Genomic DNA, 16,758 nt, shown 5'->3' with positions numbered 1-16,758 from the left:
TAAAGATAACCGGAGCAGCCCAACTGAGTTATTTCTTTCCAAAAACTGGGACAAATCAGACTGCTGCTTATACAAAAATGTGTGCATTTGCAGCGTTTTGAGCGATTACTGTGTAAATTCAAAGTGAAAAATGAGCACAAACTTTGCCTCTCAATCAAAAATGCCATCTTCTGAATTTTATATTGAAATAATGCAACAAGCATAAATCTAACAAAAAATAAAACATTTAAGAAGATACAATACAAGTAGGAAAAACGGGTGTACATTTTGACTTTTTAATTTTTTGCAATCTACACTATACAACCATTTGATTTGAGTTGGGAGGGATATCACATACATAAGGGGTAGGGATATAAAGTAACAAAACATTCGATATATATTCATCTATACATGTGCGATGCGATCAAGGAAATGAGCCGCATGTTGACTCGCATCAAAGTCCACAGTTTCTTATTTCTAATATTATTACCCATTTATCTGCTTGATTTCACTGAAAACACCCACTGCTATCAGTTATTCAATGGTTAATGGGATTACAGAAGAAAGTTCTGAGAAACATACACACATATATTTCATCACATCGATCGGCAAAATTAATATTTCCCGCTTTTCCCAACGTTGCCCTTGATCACATCGCATATATTTTGCTAGATGATTGCAAGAAACTTGCACTTTAATCAGAGATTATTATATTTGCATCAGTAGTTCAATTCCTACAAGCTGCCTCAAAACGTCACAAGATTTTACCCACAGCCTGTCCCCATTATGCATTCCAATTATGACTGAACTTTAAAAATGCCCCCCCCCCCCATCACACAGCCCCACAACAAACTGCACACACTGATATGACCTGAGACCATAATACCTTTAGGTATTATGGTCTCAGGATATGACAGTGCCCTGTACACAACTTTTTTTGAATTCTCCATTTTATGTAAAATATATCTAAATAAATAACCACCCGAAAAATACAAGTCTCTTACATTCATCGTAGCATTTGTACAAGAGCCGTTGCATCACACAAGCTCACTCCCCATTTTACAAAAAAATCCAAATAACACTGATATCTCATGATTTCATTTTCTTCATATATATATATAATATACAATATCAGATAAAAGTTCATTATCTGTATTTTCTCGACCAGTCTCCGACTAGGCCAATCATTGAGTAGATATAATAAGTATGGTAATACCTTTTTTTCTTATAATCAATTATCTTTTTATACAGGTGGGTGGAAAAAGGTGATCAATACGTATTGATAAATTTCTGATAGCTATTGATTATTGATTACACTATCTACCAATGTTATAGCTAGGTTACACTGGATGGTTTTCACTGGGTCGGTAAAATACATAATATATATTTATTCAAACCCACAGTTCCAGTTCACCACAAATTTTTGGTTATATTTTTATACACAAGATTATACCTTTGTTTTTGAAAACAGGAAGAACCATTTATTTGCGGTTAAACTGGTTTAACCATGGTTAAACTGGCTTAACCATATTTTTTGTGCGGTTAAAACTGGTTTAACCCCATTTTTGAGTAGTTAAAACTGGTTTAACCCAATTGTGGTTAAAACTGATTAAATCCTATTTAAATCAGGTTTAACCCAATTTTTTGTGGTTAAAACTGGTTTAACCCAACTCTGATTAAGCATATTTTTTTTAAATTTGGTTTCTATATTTGACATCACATACTGTAGAGCACAGAAAATGGTACTCCACAAACTGACTCGACTGACGGAAAATAGGACAAGCTAGAAAAAGCAAAATACAGTTAAATGCAAGTTGAATCTCCCTCTCTAGGTGATCGACATGGTGTACAACGTACTAAACATATTATAGTGTAAATAATTCGTAATAGATTTGTAACATATTCTGGTAAATAATACACAAGTTCTTCCATTCAATACGGTAAAATAATATGGGGGGATTCTAAGCACAGATTGGGGGGAATTCCGAGCACATATTGGTTTCTGATTAACCCCCTAATGCATTTCTTACAGTATTGCTGATTGGTCAATCACACGATGTATTAATCCGAGTGACCAATTAAAATACAGTTTCTAGATATTTAAGCTCAATTCAATTCAGCCCTACCATTGTTCATACAATGCTTGTAATTGGCTCAATAAATCACAATAGTCTTTTTCTGACCAATCAGCAGGTAGCACTTATAGGGTTAAACTACAGACAGGGTGGTGGAATAGTCCTTGTCATGTTTCAGATCAGAGGATTGGAAACAGGAAAACAGGATTGTATAATTGGATCTAAGCTTTTTAAAATGGCATCATAATTGAAAGCATTTCGGTAAAGAACAAGTAGTCAACACCTCACTGATCTTTGCAAGGCCTAGAACAAAGACTTGCGCACTAATTTTGATTGACAGTTGTTAGGCAGTATTTTTGTAACAGATCTGCAAGTACAGTTATGATTTTAACACCATAGAAATTATATACACAGGTTTTAAAGAAGACTTCACTTTAGTCAAATCTCATTCTCACTGGGAGGCCATGGACCCATATCTTAACTTAATTCTTACATAATTAATTTACTAACTTGTGTATGAAAAAGCCAAATTTAGATCCCTACTACTCTCGTTCTTGATCAGATCAGATCAAAGTCTTATCATCGGATTTGTCTGTCTACCCAGTTGAATATTCATGAGATATTCATGAGATCAGCGACCAACAAAGACCGTCATATCCCGAAGTATATAAGCAAATCCGGAATCCTTGGTAGAACGTGATTCAAAATACTTGGTAAAACAATTCTAGTCGGTGATATATTTCTATATATAAAACTATTAGTACTTTGGCTAGTGACTATTTAACATCAAGAGTGATGACACAAATGGAACTGATTAAATTTGGATTGCGGCAGTCTCACATTGACCCAGTAACTCTGGCAAGAAAAATGCCCTTCTTCAGCATTGGAGGCTGCCATGAATTAGCACTGGATACAGAATCTGGAGCAGATCAGTTTCCACACGGTACAATGTTGAGTACATTGGTTCACATTGATCTGGATCAAATCTGTTGTAGACGGGTTTAATAAAAGCCGCGACAGTGCACTATGACTTGGCATAGAATATAGAATCTGGAGCAGATCAGTTTCTACACAGTAGAATATGGAGTACATTGGTTCACATTGATCTAGATCAAATCTGTAGACAGGTTTAATAAAAGCTTAGACAGTGCACTATGACTTGGCACAGAATAAAATCTGGAGCACATCAGTTTCCACATAGTACAATGTTGAGTACATTGGTTCACATTGATCTGGATCAAATTTGTTGTAGACAGCTCCAACAGTAAACTATGACTTGGCACTGGATATAGAATCTGGAACAGATCAGTTTCCACACGGTAAAATATGGAGTACATTGTTGTACATCGATCTGGGTCAAATCTGGTGTAGGCAGGTTGAATCTAGGCTGGGTTAAACTCTTGTGACAGTAAACCATATCAAATATGTCAGCTGAATGGAATCTTGAGAAATAACGCAAGACTGCATTGGTTGATTATACCCAAGTTAGAATTGAGTTAACCCAAGTTAGAATCGAGTTAACCCAAGTTAGAATTGAGTTAACCCAAGTTAGAATTGAGTTAACCCAAGTTAGAATTGAGTTAACCCAAGTTAGAATTGAGTTAACCCAAGTTAGAATTGAGTTAACCTAAGTTAGAATTGAGTTGACAAAAGTTCACAAAGCTCTCTTGATACCGATTCCTTACTGGTTCGTAATGTTAGACGATACATCTGGAAAGGATGGAGAAAACACAACAGAATATCAAAAACATGAACATTCCACGCGGGTGTCGACTGCAGATTTCAAGTTCCAAATTGTCTAAGACAAGTTCCAAGACTTGATAAATTCATCTGTGAGGTCCAATTTTTCACCAAAAGTTCCAAATTAATAATGAATGACTATATTTGGAATTGACATGAAAAAACCAACTTTTCAAAGGTCATTTAATGAATGTACAAATGTATTGGGGTTACAGAACTGTATACCAATTGACGAGCATGTTGTGTTTGGTACCTCCAGGGGTACCTCACATTGAGGCCCATCACCCAAACATTCTTATTCTAAGTTTTGAGTTAAGGTTGGTCTCAACCCTGGAATTATGGAAACTTGCGGGCCTCATAACAGCCAAATTGTTAGTCTGAACAATATAAAAGTATACTATTTAGAGTGGCAAAGACTTGATAAATTCATCCGTGAGGTCAAATTTTACACCAAAAGTTCCAAATTTTCTTTAAAAATTCAAAAATTTCAAATTTCTACATTTGAATGACCATATTTGGAATTGGCATGGAAAAATGCATTAAAATGAGTACAAACATGTCCTGTATTGGTTCAGTGGTTCTTGGAATAGCTCTTGGCCGAGGCTTGTGGATCAACGTCTAAGGCGTTGTGCCTGTGCGTTGCGCACTATAAATCACTGCACTTACTATAAGCAATACAATTGATATGAACAGGTGCCATCGTGTGATCTGACACAAGTTTGTAATCAAATTCTTTTTACAGCTAGCAAAATTCTTCGAACATTCATATCAAAATCATGTTTTTGAAAAAATGATGACAAGTGGGGATTTTCTTTTTGTGTGCAATGCCTAGCTACTTACCATAGCTTGTAAGTTTGGTTCCAATCTAAGCAGACATCCTATTTGTGCACCCTTTGTGTTGATTATACCAGCACTGACAAAATTCTCTGGGTTGGGATCAACCCCTTCCAGCAGACTTAAACCAAAACCAAGCAACTGTAAAAAAAATGGTATAAAAAAGTTACTACAGAACAGACACACTTGGCATCAGAAAAGGTGCTTGACCAGTTTGTGGTCTGATTGCAACACACTATGGACCACAATGACCTCATCCCAATGGCATAGTTCACTAACCTCAATTAAACAACCATAGTGCAAAATTTGACCTCGAGTTGCAGAGTATGAGTTTTTGTACCCACATTTTCAAAGGTCATTCAATGAATGTGCAAATGTATTGGGGTACTGTTGTGGTCCATAGTACAAGTATAATGAATTCAATTCAAACATTTGTGACGTGTCATGTCAAAAGGAGACACTTTTGGGCAGGATCGTAAAAGGAGAAATAGCAAAAAATCTACCTGGTGGTAATATTTTCACAATTTGGGTTTGTTGTGAATTTGTGATGTTATTAATGTTAAAAATATTGTCTGATAGTTTCAGACCGGAATATAACTGGCATATTGTATTTTTGAAACATTTTTCACGGTAATTCCTACTCTCAACATTGTCAATAATATTTTAAAAGGCCGATATCTCGATTTCCAATTTTATAATACCATCATTTACGAACTCAATATCTTCACTTAGGAATGGCCGATTTCATTGGGGGAAGCGGCGTTGTGGAGCAAAAATATCTCTATATTTAAGATATGTAAAAATCTCAAAATTGATAACCTGCCCAAAAGTGTCTCCTTTTGATATGACACGTCACATTTGTGTCCAACATACCTTTGTTTTATTTGCTTCTTTATCCACGGGGCCTTCAGCCTTGAAGATATTTTGGGCTTCTTGTGACGGTCTGTTGAAACAAAGAAAAACAGTTGAATAGGCGAGTATCAGTACGGGTTCTTAACGGGGAAACCAATGAGACTCTTACTCTTAGCAATCAATGGGTTATTGATTTTAGGAAACTGGTTTACAATCGGGTTGCATTTCCAAAGGGTTTTCCCATAATCCAAAAAAATAAATATAAAAATTATTTTTAAAAAACCCAGAAAAACTCATTCTCTATTTTGCAGCAAAAGCTGTTAAAAAAAACCTCACACCACTGCCTACTTTAGATACATCTATGCTGTGATACATACATACTTAGATCGACACATATGGCATTGACAAGGTTTATAGCAATTTAACCCATCTCCAAACTCAACAACCGCATACTTGTGATACATCTATGCTGCAACGATAAACAAGCATACTCGCTTAGATGGAGAGATATCGTGTTGACAAGGTCCACAGCAATTTAACCCTATTTGACCTTTGATTCACCTCTGAACTCAACCACCACATACTTGTGATGGATCTATATGCTGCGAAGATAGACAACCATACTCGCTTAGATCACAAGATTGACTAGGGATACACATACTTCTAGGATTTCTATGGCCCCTTCGCCAAACTTGGCGTAGCACTACCTAAATACAGACTGCACCTGCTGTTTTAGGGTTATGGTCAAGGTTTGGGACAGAGTTTGGGTGCAAAGGCTTTTCCTTTTGGTGTTAACTGGCCTCCCTTAAATTGATTGCTGTATTGGGTTGTGCCTGGCCTATGGGCCAAACGGTATCAATAAATACATACTTCATCCATTCCAATGATATTATCAATGTGCTATTCCACTTGAAATACAGCCCCCCTGTGGAAGATATGACTTTAATCTCCCACACAGGGAGTGTGAATTTCATATGGGATTACCTGAATGTGTGACTCTGTTTGAAATCTATACCCCCTGTATGGGAGTGTGAATTTCATATGGGATTACCTGAATCAGTGACTCCGTTTGAAACCTACACCCCCTGTGTGGGAGATTAAGGTCATGTCTTCCATAGAGGGTGTATGGATGTCAAATGGAATGGCCCAATATACTCACATGCTGAGTTGCTTCCACCGCGAGAAGAAATCCGCCGACGACATCTCCGTTGGATACATGAACTTTGAGATCATCACCGGGACCTTCAGATTAATGTGTTGAGGAATGCCAGCATATCTGTAAATGTGTTGATAATTTTATAAAAAATCATGAGTTATCTGTGTAAAAACACTCCACATTGTCACGACTTCATTTCACCACTTTTTCAATCTTGGGGCCACTACAAAACAATGTAATTGTAATGTTTTTTGCATAATTTAACAATTGATGATAATGCATGCTACATTCAATTGGACTAGTTAGCTCAATCGGTAGTGACTTTATCTCTTGATGCTTTCCATGACTTCAAGTGCCCCCCTGAGCACGCTGGTAATTTCCATGGGCAAAAAACTTGCCGATTATTATGTTGATATGGCTTGTGCTAATCTTGAAATTCACATCCCTGTAATATTTTTTGGAATGATTTGGGAGCGCCTTTCTCTGAAGTATGCGGGCCTGGCTGCGATGGTTTATGTACTAAGTCTTTAGAATTTTTGACATGATGTTGGGTCTGACCTACTAAGGGGCCTAAAATTCTAGCAAGTTCCTTTGATGTTTCATACATTATTGATCCGCAATAATCAACGATAGGTCTTAGTGGAGTGCCTTCTTTATGAATTTTGGGAGTGCAATACATGCGGGGAGTGTTTTCCGCTGTCGGATAAAGTTTCCAATACTCCCTTTCCGTGATTTTCTTGTCCTTTTTCCAACTAGACAAGAGGCTAACAAGTTTTCTTTTGTAGCGTGCGGTAAGGTCACTTTTCAGTTTTTCATAGGTCTTATCATCATCGAGCATGTTCTTGACTTTTTCCTCATATTCAACTTTATCCAAAACAACTGTTGCCTTCCCTTTATCGGCTGGCAAGATCATGATTGTAGTGCACCCAAAAGACAAGCGGGAGATCACACAAACATCTGACTGCGTATACGAGATCCCATGCCTCAATTGCGATAAAACATACATTGGAGAAACCGCCAGACTGTTTGGAACTAGACTCAAAGAACATAAAACCGAAGCGGAAAAAGCTTCAAAGAAAGCATATACCAGATCTCAAAGACAAGCATCCATTACAGGGGTGGACAACAAGTCCGCTATAACAGATCATGTCGCAGAGGACAATCATGTAATTGGATGGGATGAATCACAAATCAGAGACAGAGAACAGAACAGAAAGAAGACACATAAAGGAAGCCATCTGGATAAGAAAGAGGGGGCCAAAACACTCAACAGAGGCGAGGGGAACTACTTTCTACAAGCATCTACGACCAACTCCTAAAAGCGCCACCAACGTCAGCTCCAACCGGAAGCAGCCGTCAAGGTGCAGGAATTGGTCAGTCAATTTGAGAAAGTGCTAAGTCTTAGCACGAAACTGTCATTGAGGTACGTAACATCAACCCAAATTTTGGATTTGTACACAAGAAACTCTAATTATCTGGTTTATGGAATGATTTGGGCCATCATGATCAGCGTCTTTCTATTAAGTGTGCGGGCCTGGCTGCGATGGTTTATGTACTGTAGGGTGATTATGGTTTGCGTTAATCTCAAACTGCACGTCCTTGGAATGGTTTATGGAATGATTTGGCCCACCATGATCAGCGACTTTCTCTAAAGTATGCGGGCTTGGCTATGATGGTTATATACTGCAGGGTGATTAGGGTTTCGCTCATTTCAAACTGTGCATCCTGGGAATGGTTTATGGAATGATTTGGGCCACCATGATCAGCGACTTTCTCCTAAGTGTGCGGGCTTGGCTATGATGGTTTATGTACTATAGGGTGATTATGGTTTGCGCTAATCTCAAACGGCACATCCTTGGAATGGTTTATGGAATGATTTGGGCCACCATGACCAGCGACTTTCTCTAAAGTGTGCGGGCCTGGCTGCGATTGTTTATGTACTGTAGAATGATTAGGGCTTGCGCTAATCTCAAAGTGCGCATCCTGGGAATGGTTTATGGAATGATTTGGGCCATCATGATCAGCGTCTTTCTCTAAAGTGTGCAGGCCTGGCTGCGATGGTTCATATACTGCAGGATGATTAAGGTTTGCGCTAATCTCAAACTGCGCATCCTTGGAATGGTTTATGGAATGATTTGGGCCCCCATGATCAGCGACTTTCTCTAAAGTGTGCAGGCCTGGCTGCGATGGTTCATATACTGCAGGATGATTAAGGTTTGCGCTAATCTCAAACTGCGCATCCTTGGAATGGTTTATGGAATGATTTGGGCCACCATGATCAGCGACTTTCTCTAAAGTGTGCGGGCCTGGCTGCGACGGGCTTATGTACTGTAGAATGATTAAGGTTTGCGCTAATCTTAAACTGCGCATCCTTGGAATGGTTTATGGAATGATTTGGGTAACCATGATTAAAGTGTGTGGGCCTGGCTGCAATGGATTATGTAGGTTGACAGGGCTTGCGCTAATCTTGGATTGCGCATCACTGGAATGGTTTATGGAATGATTTGGTCCACCATGTACAGCAACTTTCACTGAACTGTGAATTTTGTTCATTTTGAACAGTTCCAAGTAAAAACAAGGTGATTTACTCACATTTTAGTGACGTTTCACCACTACACTAGTGGCTTCTTCAGACTGGCAACTCATCACATCTGACTGCTTGCTTTTATAGGCAACAGGATGCACCGTGGAGGGCGTGATGGGCCTACACCCTCAACAACATCTTTGACCAAGCGTGATGGGCCTACGCACTCAACAACATCTTTGACCAACTCATCACGCCCTCCACGGTGCATCCTGTTGCCTATAAAAGCAAGCAGTCAGATGTGATGAGTTGCCAGTCTGAAGAAGCCACTAGTGTAGTGGTGAAACGTCACTAAAAATGTGAGTAAATCACCTTGTTTTTACTTGGAATTGTTCAAAACGAACAAAATTCACAGTTGATATCAACATTCCTGATGAACTTGTTCAAAAAAAAAAAACCCTTTCACTGAAGTATGTGAATTTGATTTTTTTTTTTCGTTTTAAAAATATACCTTAAAATAGCCACAATTTTGGTCAAACTTGAAAAAAAAAAAGTCCAATTTTGATACTTTTTAACCCTTATTTTTAAAACGAAGAAAAAATTTACAAATTTGAGAAAACTGCTACTAGTTTTGTGTCTTTAGTACACAAATATGCAATTTTCGTCGATTTGGATATTTAGGGTAAGTTGTTATGGTGGACAAAAAAGAAATTGGCATGGAAAATCAAATTTGACGCTTTTCCCAATCATTTTTGCAGAAATCTGCCGTACTATACTCTGATCAGGTCGTAATCGGCGGGACTCATAACATATAGTGGATTGATATGTAATAGCGCACACAGCTTGGCCCAGCACCTACGTGAACCGTGTTTTGTTTTGTTTATTGCTTAACTGCACGCTTTTGTGAATTTACGCAGGCGTAAGTTGGGACTCTTATTGATTTGCGCAGTAACCAAAAACCAAATAATTCTCGCCTATTACGAGCTTCTCATAGTATAGTTGGATTCCTTGTATCATTTCCTTTCTGAAAATGTATACTTTTATATACTTAAAGATACAATACAAAACACTGTCTTAAATTTCCCACTTTGAGTGATCTTGCGTGCCACCGTAACTATACGAGTTCACCCAACATTCACCTCAAATGACATGCTTGTTTATACCAGATTGTGAGGTGCCTTAAATACACTAAATCTCTAACCACCACTAAACATTCCAGCTTTGAAAAATGTGCAAGCACTTTTAACACCTGTGTTTATGATGAAGATGACTTGCAGCAGCTTTTTGTGTGATAATCCATAAGTTTTACATGGTGTAAACAGTCCACTCTTTTAATTAATGTTTGTTTTTCATCCCTCAGATACAAGCCTGTGCATACAGTACAGTAATATGTGACAGTACACCAGAGTGCATCGAAAAGTGGATTTTGTGGTTAATATTAAGGGGGTACTACACCCCTGGCCAATTTTGTGCCTATTTTTGCATTTTTCTCAAAAATTATAGCGCATTGGTGACAAGCAAGATATGTATATTATAGGGGCAAGGACTACAACTACTGCACTGGAAATGTTATTTCAGCACAGACAACAGTTGTGGAGTTACAGTCAAAAATGAGGGAAAACCAATATTTGATCAATAAATCAATAACTACTTGCCTTGAGTTGTTGAATTTTCAGTGCAGTAGTTGAAGTCCTTGCCCCTATAATATACATATCTCACTTGTCACCAAAGCGCAATAATTTATGAGAAAAATGCAAAAATAGGCACAAAACTGGCTAGGGGTGTAGTACCCCCTTAAGCCAAACTTGCAATTACTAGAATTGAGTTGTTGATAAATGAACAAAATCATACCAATCAGTCAACACAAGGATCATCTTACAATGATGTATATTCATTTATGTAGCAGTAAGCGTAAAAAGCTGAATTCTGAAATCACCAGTAATGAAAACCAAACAAGATGATTCTTATAAAGCAAAATTAAACTTCTACACTACTCAAATTTGGGTACATTCACCAGATTGATTTCACTGTGTCAACCAGCATCTTCAGCAGATGTTATTGCTCTGAGATTTGTTCTTAAAGACCCAGACTGAACCGTGACAAAGGGTTAGACATTGACCCTGTCTGGGACAACCTCCTGACCCCGCAGAATCAGGGGCACTGCAACATCTTATTGTTTCGTCATCTACGTTTGTGATGTCATCAGAGATTAGCAACAACAAATTTTCAGAGCAATAACATTCATTGAAGATGCCGGTTGACCCGCTGAAATCACTCCGTGAGTGTACCAAATTTGAGTAGCGCATCTAGTTTTAATTTTGCTTTATAAAATCATCTTGTTTGGTTTTCATCACTGGTGATTTCATATATTCAGCTTTGCTACTAATTCTAATTCTAACATCTTGTGGCAGACAATCTTTCTAAATTTTAGTAAACTTGTTCTATCAGATTCAGATTCTCAATTTTAACGCTTGTTTGCATCAGTTCAAATGTGAACTTGTACATTTCAAAAGTGAAACCAGCTAACCCCAATCAACAGGCATGCAAAATAAAATTTGGTTGATACTGTGAGAGTGTGCAGCGTGTTAAATACCTTTCATTGTTATCAGATTTGGGGTCGTTAGATGATTCGGATACCCTACGTGTGAGAGAAAGATGCATTGGTTACTAGGAGATGAAACCACGGTTGTTAGATGACATGGGACTACAAACGGACAGCTTGTCTTCCTATCAAAGTGTTACATGCACAAGCACCAAATTCAAGAGAGAAACTATTTTCTTTATAGTTAGGTCAAAAACCTCAATTCCATGACCACTCTCTGGCTAGTAAGGTTTGGCGATTGATTCGACTTCTATGGACCATTTAGAAAAAAAATAGCCCCCATGGCCCTCGCGAAAATCCCGGCATTTTTCGCTAGAGGCCAAAATCCAAAATGGCCGCAGCCACCATTTTGAGAATTTAAGTTTTGAACCAGAGCACCTATAATCATGCACAAAGACACATTTTCGGGTATGTCGAGCACAAGGATTCCGAATCTGACATTAGTTTGACATTACGGCATCATTTTCACCCAGATATCCAAGATGGTGGCCGGCACCTCTTGAAAAATTTAGTTTTGAACCAGCGGACCTAAAATAATGTACAAAGACACTTTTTTGGATAAGTCGACCACAAGGATTTCAAATCTGACAATAATTTGACATAACGACCTCATTTTTACCCAGAAATCCAAGATGGCGGCCGCCGCCATCTTGAAAAAATAAGTTTTTAACCGAGTACCTAAAATCGTGTACAAAGACACTTTTTGGGATAAGTCTTCCAGAGAACAGCCAAGGACTGGAACCTTCTTCAGACAGATCCAGCCATCTCGCCGTCCCTCAATGCTTTCAAGTCTGCATTGGGGGCTCCGCAGCACTAACATTCCTCCACAGAGAGCTGCTTTTTATCGCACATCGCACTGTACATATTTTGCACTGCTGTTTTTGAAGTTGCGTTCCTGATCCTTTGTACATGCGCAACTTGAAGTGTGCCTGTCATCATGCATTTGATGTTACACTTACCAAGGAAGAAGAAGAAGTCGTCGACCCCAAGAAATCCGAATTTGACATTATAACATAATTTTTGCCCAGAAATCCAAGATGGCCCCCATTTCGTAGAGCGTAAATGTAATTTTTGAATGAGAGCAGAAGCACAGGTGTGTCATTTCCGCCTTATCTGGGGTTCATGTCCCTTATCTGGGGTTTAAACTGCCTTATCTTGGGTTTACATCCCTTATCTAGGGAATCCTTGTGCTTGACATACCCGAAAAAGTGTCTTTGTGCATGATTATAGGTGCTCTGGTTCAAAAGTTAAATTTTCAAAATGGTGGCGGTGGCCATTTTGGATTTTGGCCTCTAGCGAAAAATGCCGGGATTTTCGCGAGGGACATGGCTATTTTTTTCTCTAAATTGTCCATAGAAGTCGAATCAATCATCAAACCTTACTAGCCAGAGAGTGGTCACGGAATTGAGGTTTTTGCCCTAACTATTGACTGCTCCATCATGGAAGCTTGTGCTTATTTCATAAATTTTGCAAATGACTTGTTATGTAACCTTTATAAAGGCTAACCCCAGTCTCGACTGCTTACATTCAGTGGTGGCGCCAGGATTTTTTTTTTTTTTCGGGGTGGGGGTATTTTGGTTTTTTTACTGGGGGAGCAAGAATTGTGACTGGGCCCCAATACTTACTGGAATTGAATTTGTAGCGTTGGTATATCTAGGAAATCCGTCTTACACTCCAAGTTGATCATCTGTTGTACCTGAGCACCGCCCTCTACCACCTCTCCTACGGGCTGGAACTGTACCCCCAACTGTGCAGGGATGGTCAAGGATAAATCACACAGCAGATAGCATAATTGTTATTCAAAAAAAATCTGTCACAAAGCATGTTGATGTTCCCAAATAGAGCATTTTCATAAAACCGAAAGCCTTGACAAATTTAACCGAAAAGACATTGTCACGCCAGTATCCGTTTTCAACATAAATGCATATTCCCCTAACTGAGTCACGCCACTCAGGACCAATGCCCCACTATGCACAGAAGCATAGAGAATGCGGACTGGCATGATTCTCACTTAAATTTACTAATGTTTACGGGATAAGCCAAAAAAGCACATTTTCTTTTACAAAAATACCCACAAATATGTGCAAAAATATATTTTAAAAGCATTAGTTGGAAGGATTGTGTGATTTAAACACTTAAAATTAAAGTTCCCAGAATCCCAAGCTTATTTTGACTTGGTGTGAAAAAAGAAGTGGGAAAATCCCAACTCTGTCATGGAATTTAACATCTTTAAGCTTTGACACATACAAATTTCTTTTTGTGTAATCCATAATTGTGACGTGTCATGTCAAAAGGAGACACTTTTGGGCAGGATCGTAAATGGAGAAATAGCCAAAAATCTGCGGTGGGTGATTTTTTCACAATTTAGGTTTTGTTACTGAATTTGTGATGTTATTAATGTTAAAAATATTGTCTGATAGTTTCAGACCGAATATAAGTGGCATCTTGTATTTTTTGAGACATTTTTCAAGTTAATTCCTACTCTCAACATTGTCAATAATATTTTTAAAGGCCAATATCTCAATTTCCAATTTTATAATACCATAACTTCCGAACTCAATATCTTCGCTTAGGCATGTCCGATTTCATTGGGGAAAACGGCGTTGTGGAGCAAAATATCTCTATATTTAAGATATGTAAAAACCTCAAAATTCATAACCTGCCCAAAAGTGTCTCCTTTTGACATGACACGTCACAATTTTGTTCCAATGCAATGTAGTTGTCACATGATCCTCATCACATTTAATACACATCTTCCTACTCTACTCACAATGGACTAGTCCAGTTGAAATCAACACCCCAACTATGGAAGACATGACCTTAATCTCCCACACAGGAAGTGTCAATATCAAAAGGGGGTTACCTGAATGGGCGACTCCATTTAAAATGTACACCCCCTGTGTGGGAGATTACGGTCATGTCATCCACAGTGGGTGTATGGATTTCATCTGGAACAGCCCTAAGATAGTCAAAGTGATATCACTTGAGTTATATATTGCCAACTCCAACACAACTGAGAGGTGACAAAATGAATTTTAGAATAAGTGCAGCAAAAAAAAAAATCACAGTTAATCCAAGTCAAAGGATATCATTTTCATTAGGTGTCGTCACTCCCGATTTGAAGCCGTGAAATTGGTAAGACGTCTTGTTACCAAAGAATAGACCAACCCGACCAAGATTGGCTCTGTACTCCGACTTGACGCCTATCTGCAGGAGATCGTTCTCAAACAACACACCATTGTTTTTGCAGACAAATCTGGAAAGAGAGGGGAAAAAAAAAAAAATGTTGTTTGATTTAACGTGCGCTTCAGCTAGGTATGGCCTAATTATCAGCACACTTCAACAATTATTCCGCTGCCATTAGAATATATCAGAATCATTTCCGCTTCACCAAGTCCGCAACTGATGCGCAGGTACTCTCAGCGACTTAGATTGTGATTACCCCAGCAGCTCCCCATTTTACACCTGGGTGGAGTGAAGCAATTGGGAATCAAGCTATCTTGCTCAAAGACGCAACACACTGGCCGTGGTGGGGCTCGAACCCGCAACCTTCCGATCATGAAGCTCGCGCCCAAACCATCGGGCCACCGTGCTTCCCAAAAGGAAGGATTGAAACGGTGAAAACACAAAGACTCCTTCGCTTCACATATTAAAAATTTCCCATACCATACCGACTCCTTGTCATAATGTTCGGCTTCACCCAGGATGACACTTTGCGCACGATAATTTCCCGTACCATACCTGCGCTGCACTTACATAGTAACTAATAATCTCCAACTCTAACGCTAGCCCTACCCATATCCATTTATTCCTAACCTAAAATGCCCCAAACCCTTACCTTATCCCTTTTCGGACTAGTGACCCTTTGTGACTAATGGACTCCTTCCCATGGACGAAAAAAAAAATGTAACAGACCGTGTCCAAACAGTCAGTCTCTGCATCGCCCGATTAGGAGGGCCGATTGTGCCATGAAATGCGGCAAGCAATACTGCTACGCATGTACCGCATAGTTTTACGCTCTATCGCCTATACACGAATGCACGCAACGCTGGCGTGATTGTTAAACACATCACGATTGAACAATGAGCCCTCATGAATATGCGAACATTCACAGCATACAATGCACAGAGACTTTTACTGCTGATACATAGTCTGTAGTAGTCGGTGCTCCTTCCACTTGTTTTAACTCACAATCTCTGAATAAGCTTTTAAATATCTAAAGAAGCCATAACTGTCAACTCACTTTCTAAAGTTATCCTCGGCTCCTGGGGCCATAGCATTCTGATCAGCAGCAGCAGCAGCAACATTATTCTGAACAGTAGCGGGTTGACCCGCCGCTGGGGGAGCACCAAATACATCGACCAGAAGGCTGCCGCCTCCGCCTCCTACATTGTTGACCGCTGGGGCAGCTCCAAAGCCAATATCCAAGCCTGGTACAGTGGTCGGCGATTCAAAGATGGACTGTACTGTGGGTTGAGCTGGTGCCGGGGCAGAGTCTAGACCAAGCAGATCAGTGGATGCCACCGCCGCAGCAGCCGGTTGGGGTGGTGACGGTGGTGAGACAGAGACGGGCTAGTAAAGACAAATATTGATTTATATACATGTTACTCAAAATTACAGACTTGGGTTAAACAAATAAATAAACACACAACAAACAAACAAACACATTTTGTTTCCTGCTTGTCATGCACATCTTTGGTAGCAATTTGATCTAATTTCATATTTTCATTGAGAAACAAGATATCCACAGAATGATCAGCGGGCAAGATGAAATCGAGCATAATATCATTATTCCTTAAATGTCATATTGGGCCATTCCATTTAAACTCCACACTACCCCCGTAGAAGATTTAGCTTCCACAGAGGGAGTATGAGTTTTATCTCACTTCTGCCTGAACAGATCAGATAATGATAATATTGATGTCCATGATGTCAATCCCAAACATCGGAAACCCTTGACATCGTAACATTAACACCAAACATTAAATCCTCACCA

General features: G+C 39.0%; 1 protein-coding gene across 1 annotated transcript in view; it reads right to left on the bottom strand.

Annotated features, from left to right (window-relative positions):
• Positions 1–261: 261 nt before the first annotated feature.
• Positions 262–16,758, bottom strand: part of LOC140155540 (AP-2 complex subunit alpha-2-like) — a 66,499-nt gene continuing 50,002 nt past the window's right edge. Inside the window, 9 exon segments of the mRNA XM_072178418.1 lie at positions 262–850; positions 895–3,764; positions 4,635–4,769; positions 5,502–5,571; positions 6,640–6,756; positions 11,754–11,798; positions 13,388–13,511; positions 14,852–15,018; positions 16,006–16,334. Coding sequence (XP_072034519.1) covers positions 3,687–3,764; positions 4,635–4,769; positions 5,502–5,571; positions 6,640–6,756; positions 11,754–11,798; positions 13,388–13,511; positions 14,852–15,018; positions 16,006–16,334 — 1,065 coding nt within the window. The 3' untranslated portion in view covers positions 262–850; positions 895–3,686.

This window comes from Amphiura filiformis, chromosome 6 (assembly GCF_039555335.1).
Source record: "Amphiura filiformis chromosome 6, Afil_fr2py, whole genome shotgun sequence".
NCBI classification, from domain to species: domain Eukaryota; kingdom Metazoa; phylum Echinodermata; class Ophiuroidea; order Amphilepidida; family Amphiuridae; genus Amphiura; species Amphiura filiformis.
The sequence above is the reverse complement of the archived record's forward strand: the minus strand, read 5'-3'. Positions and strand labels throughout refer to the sequence as shown.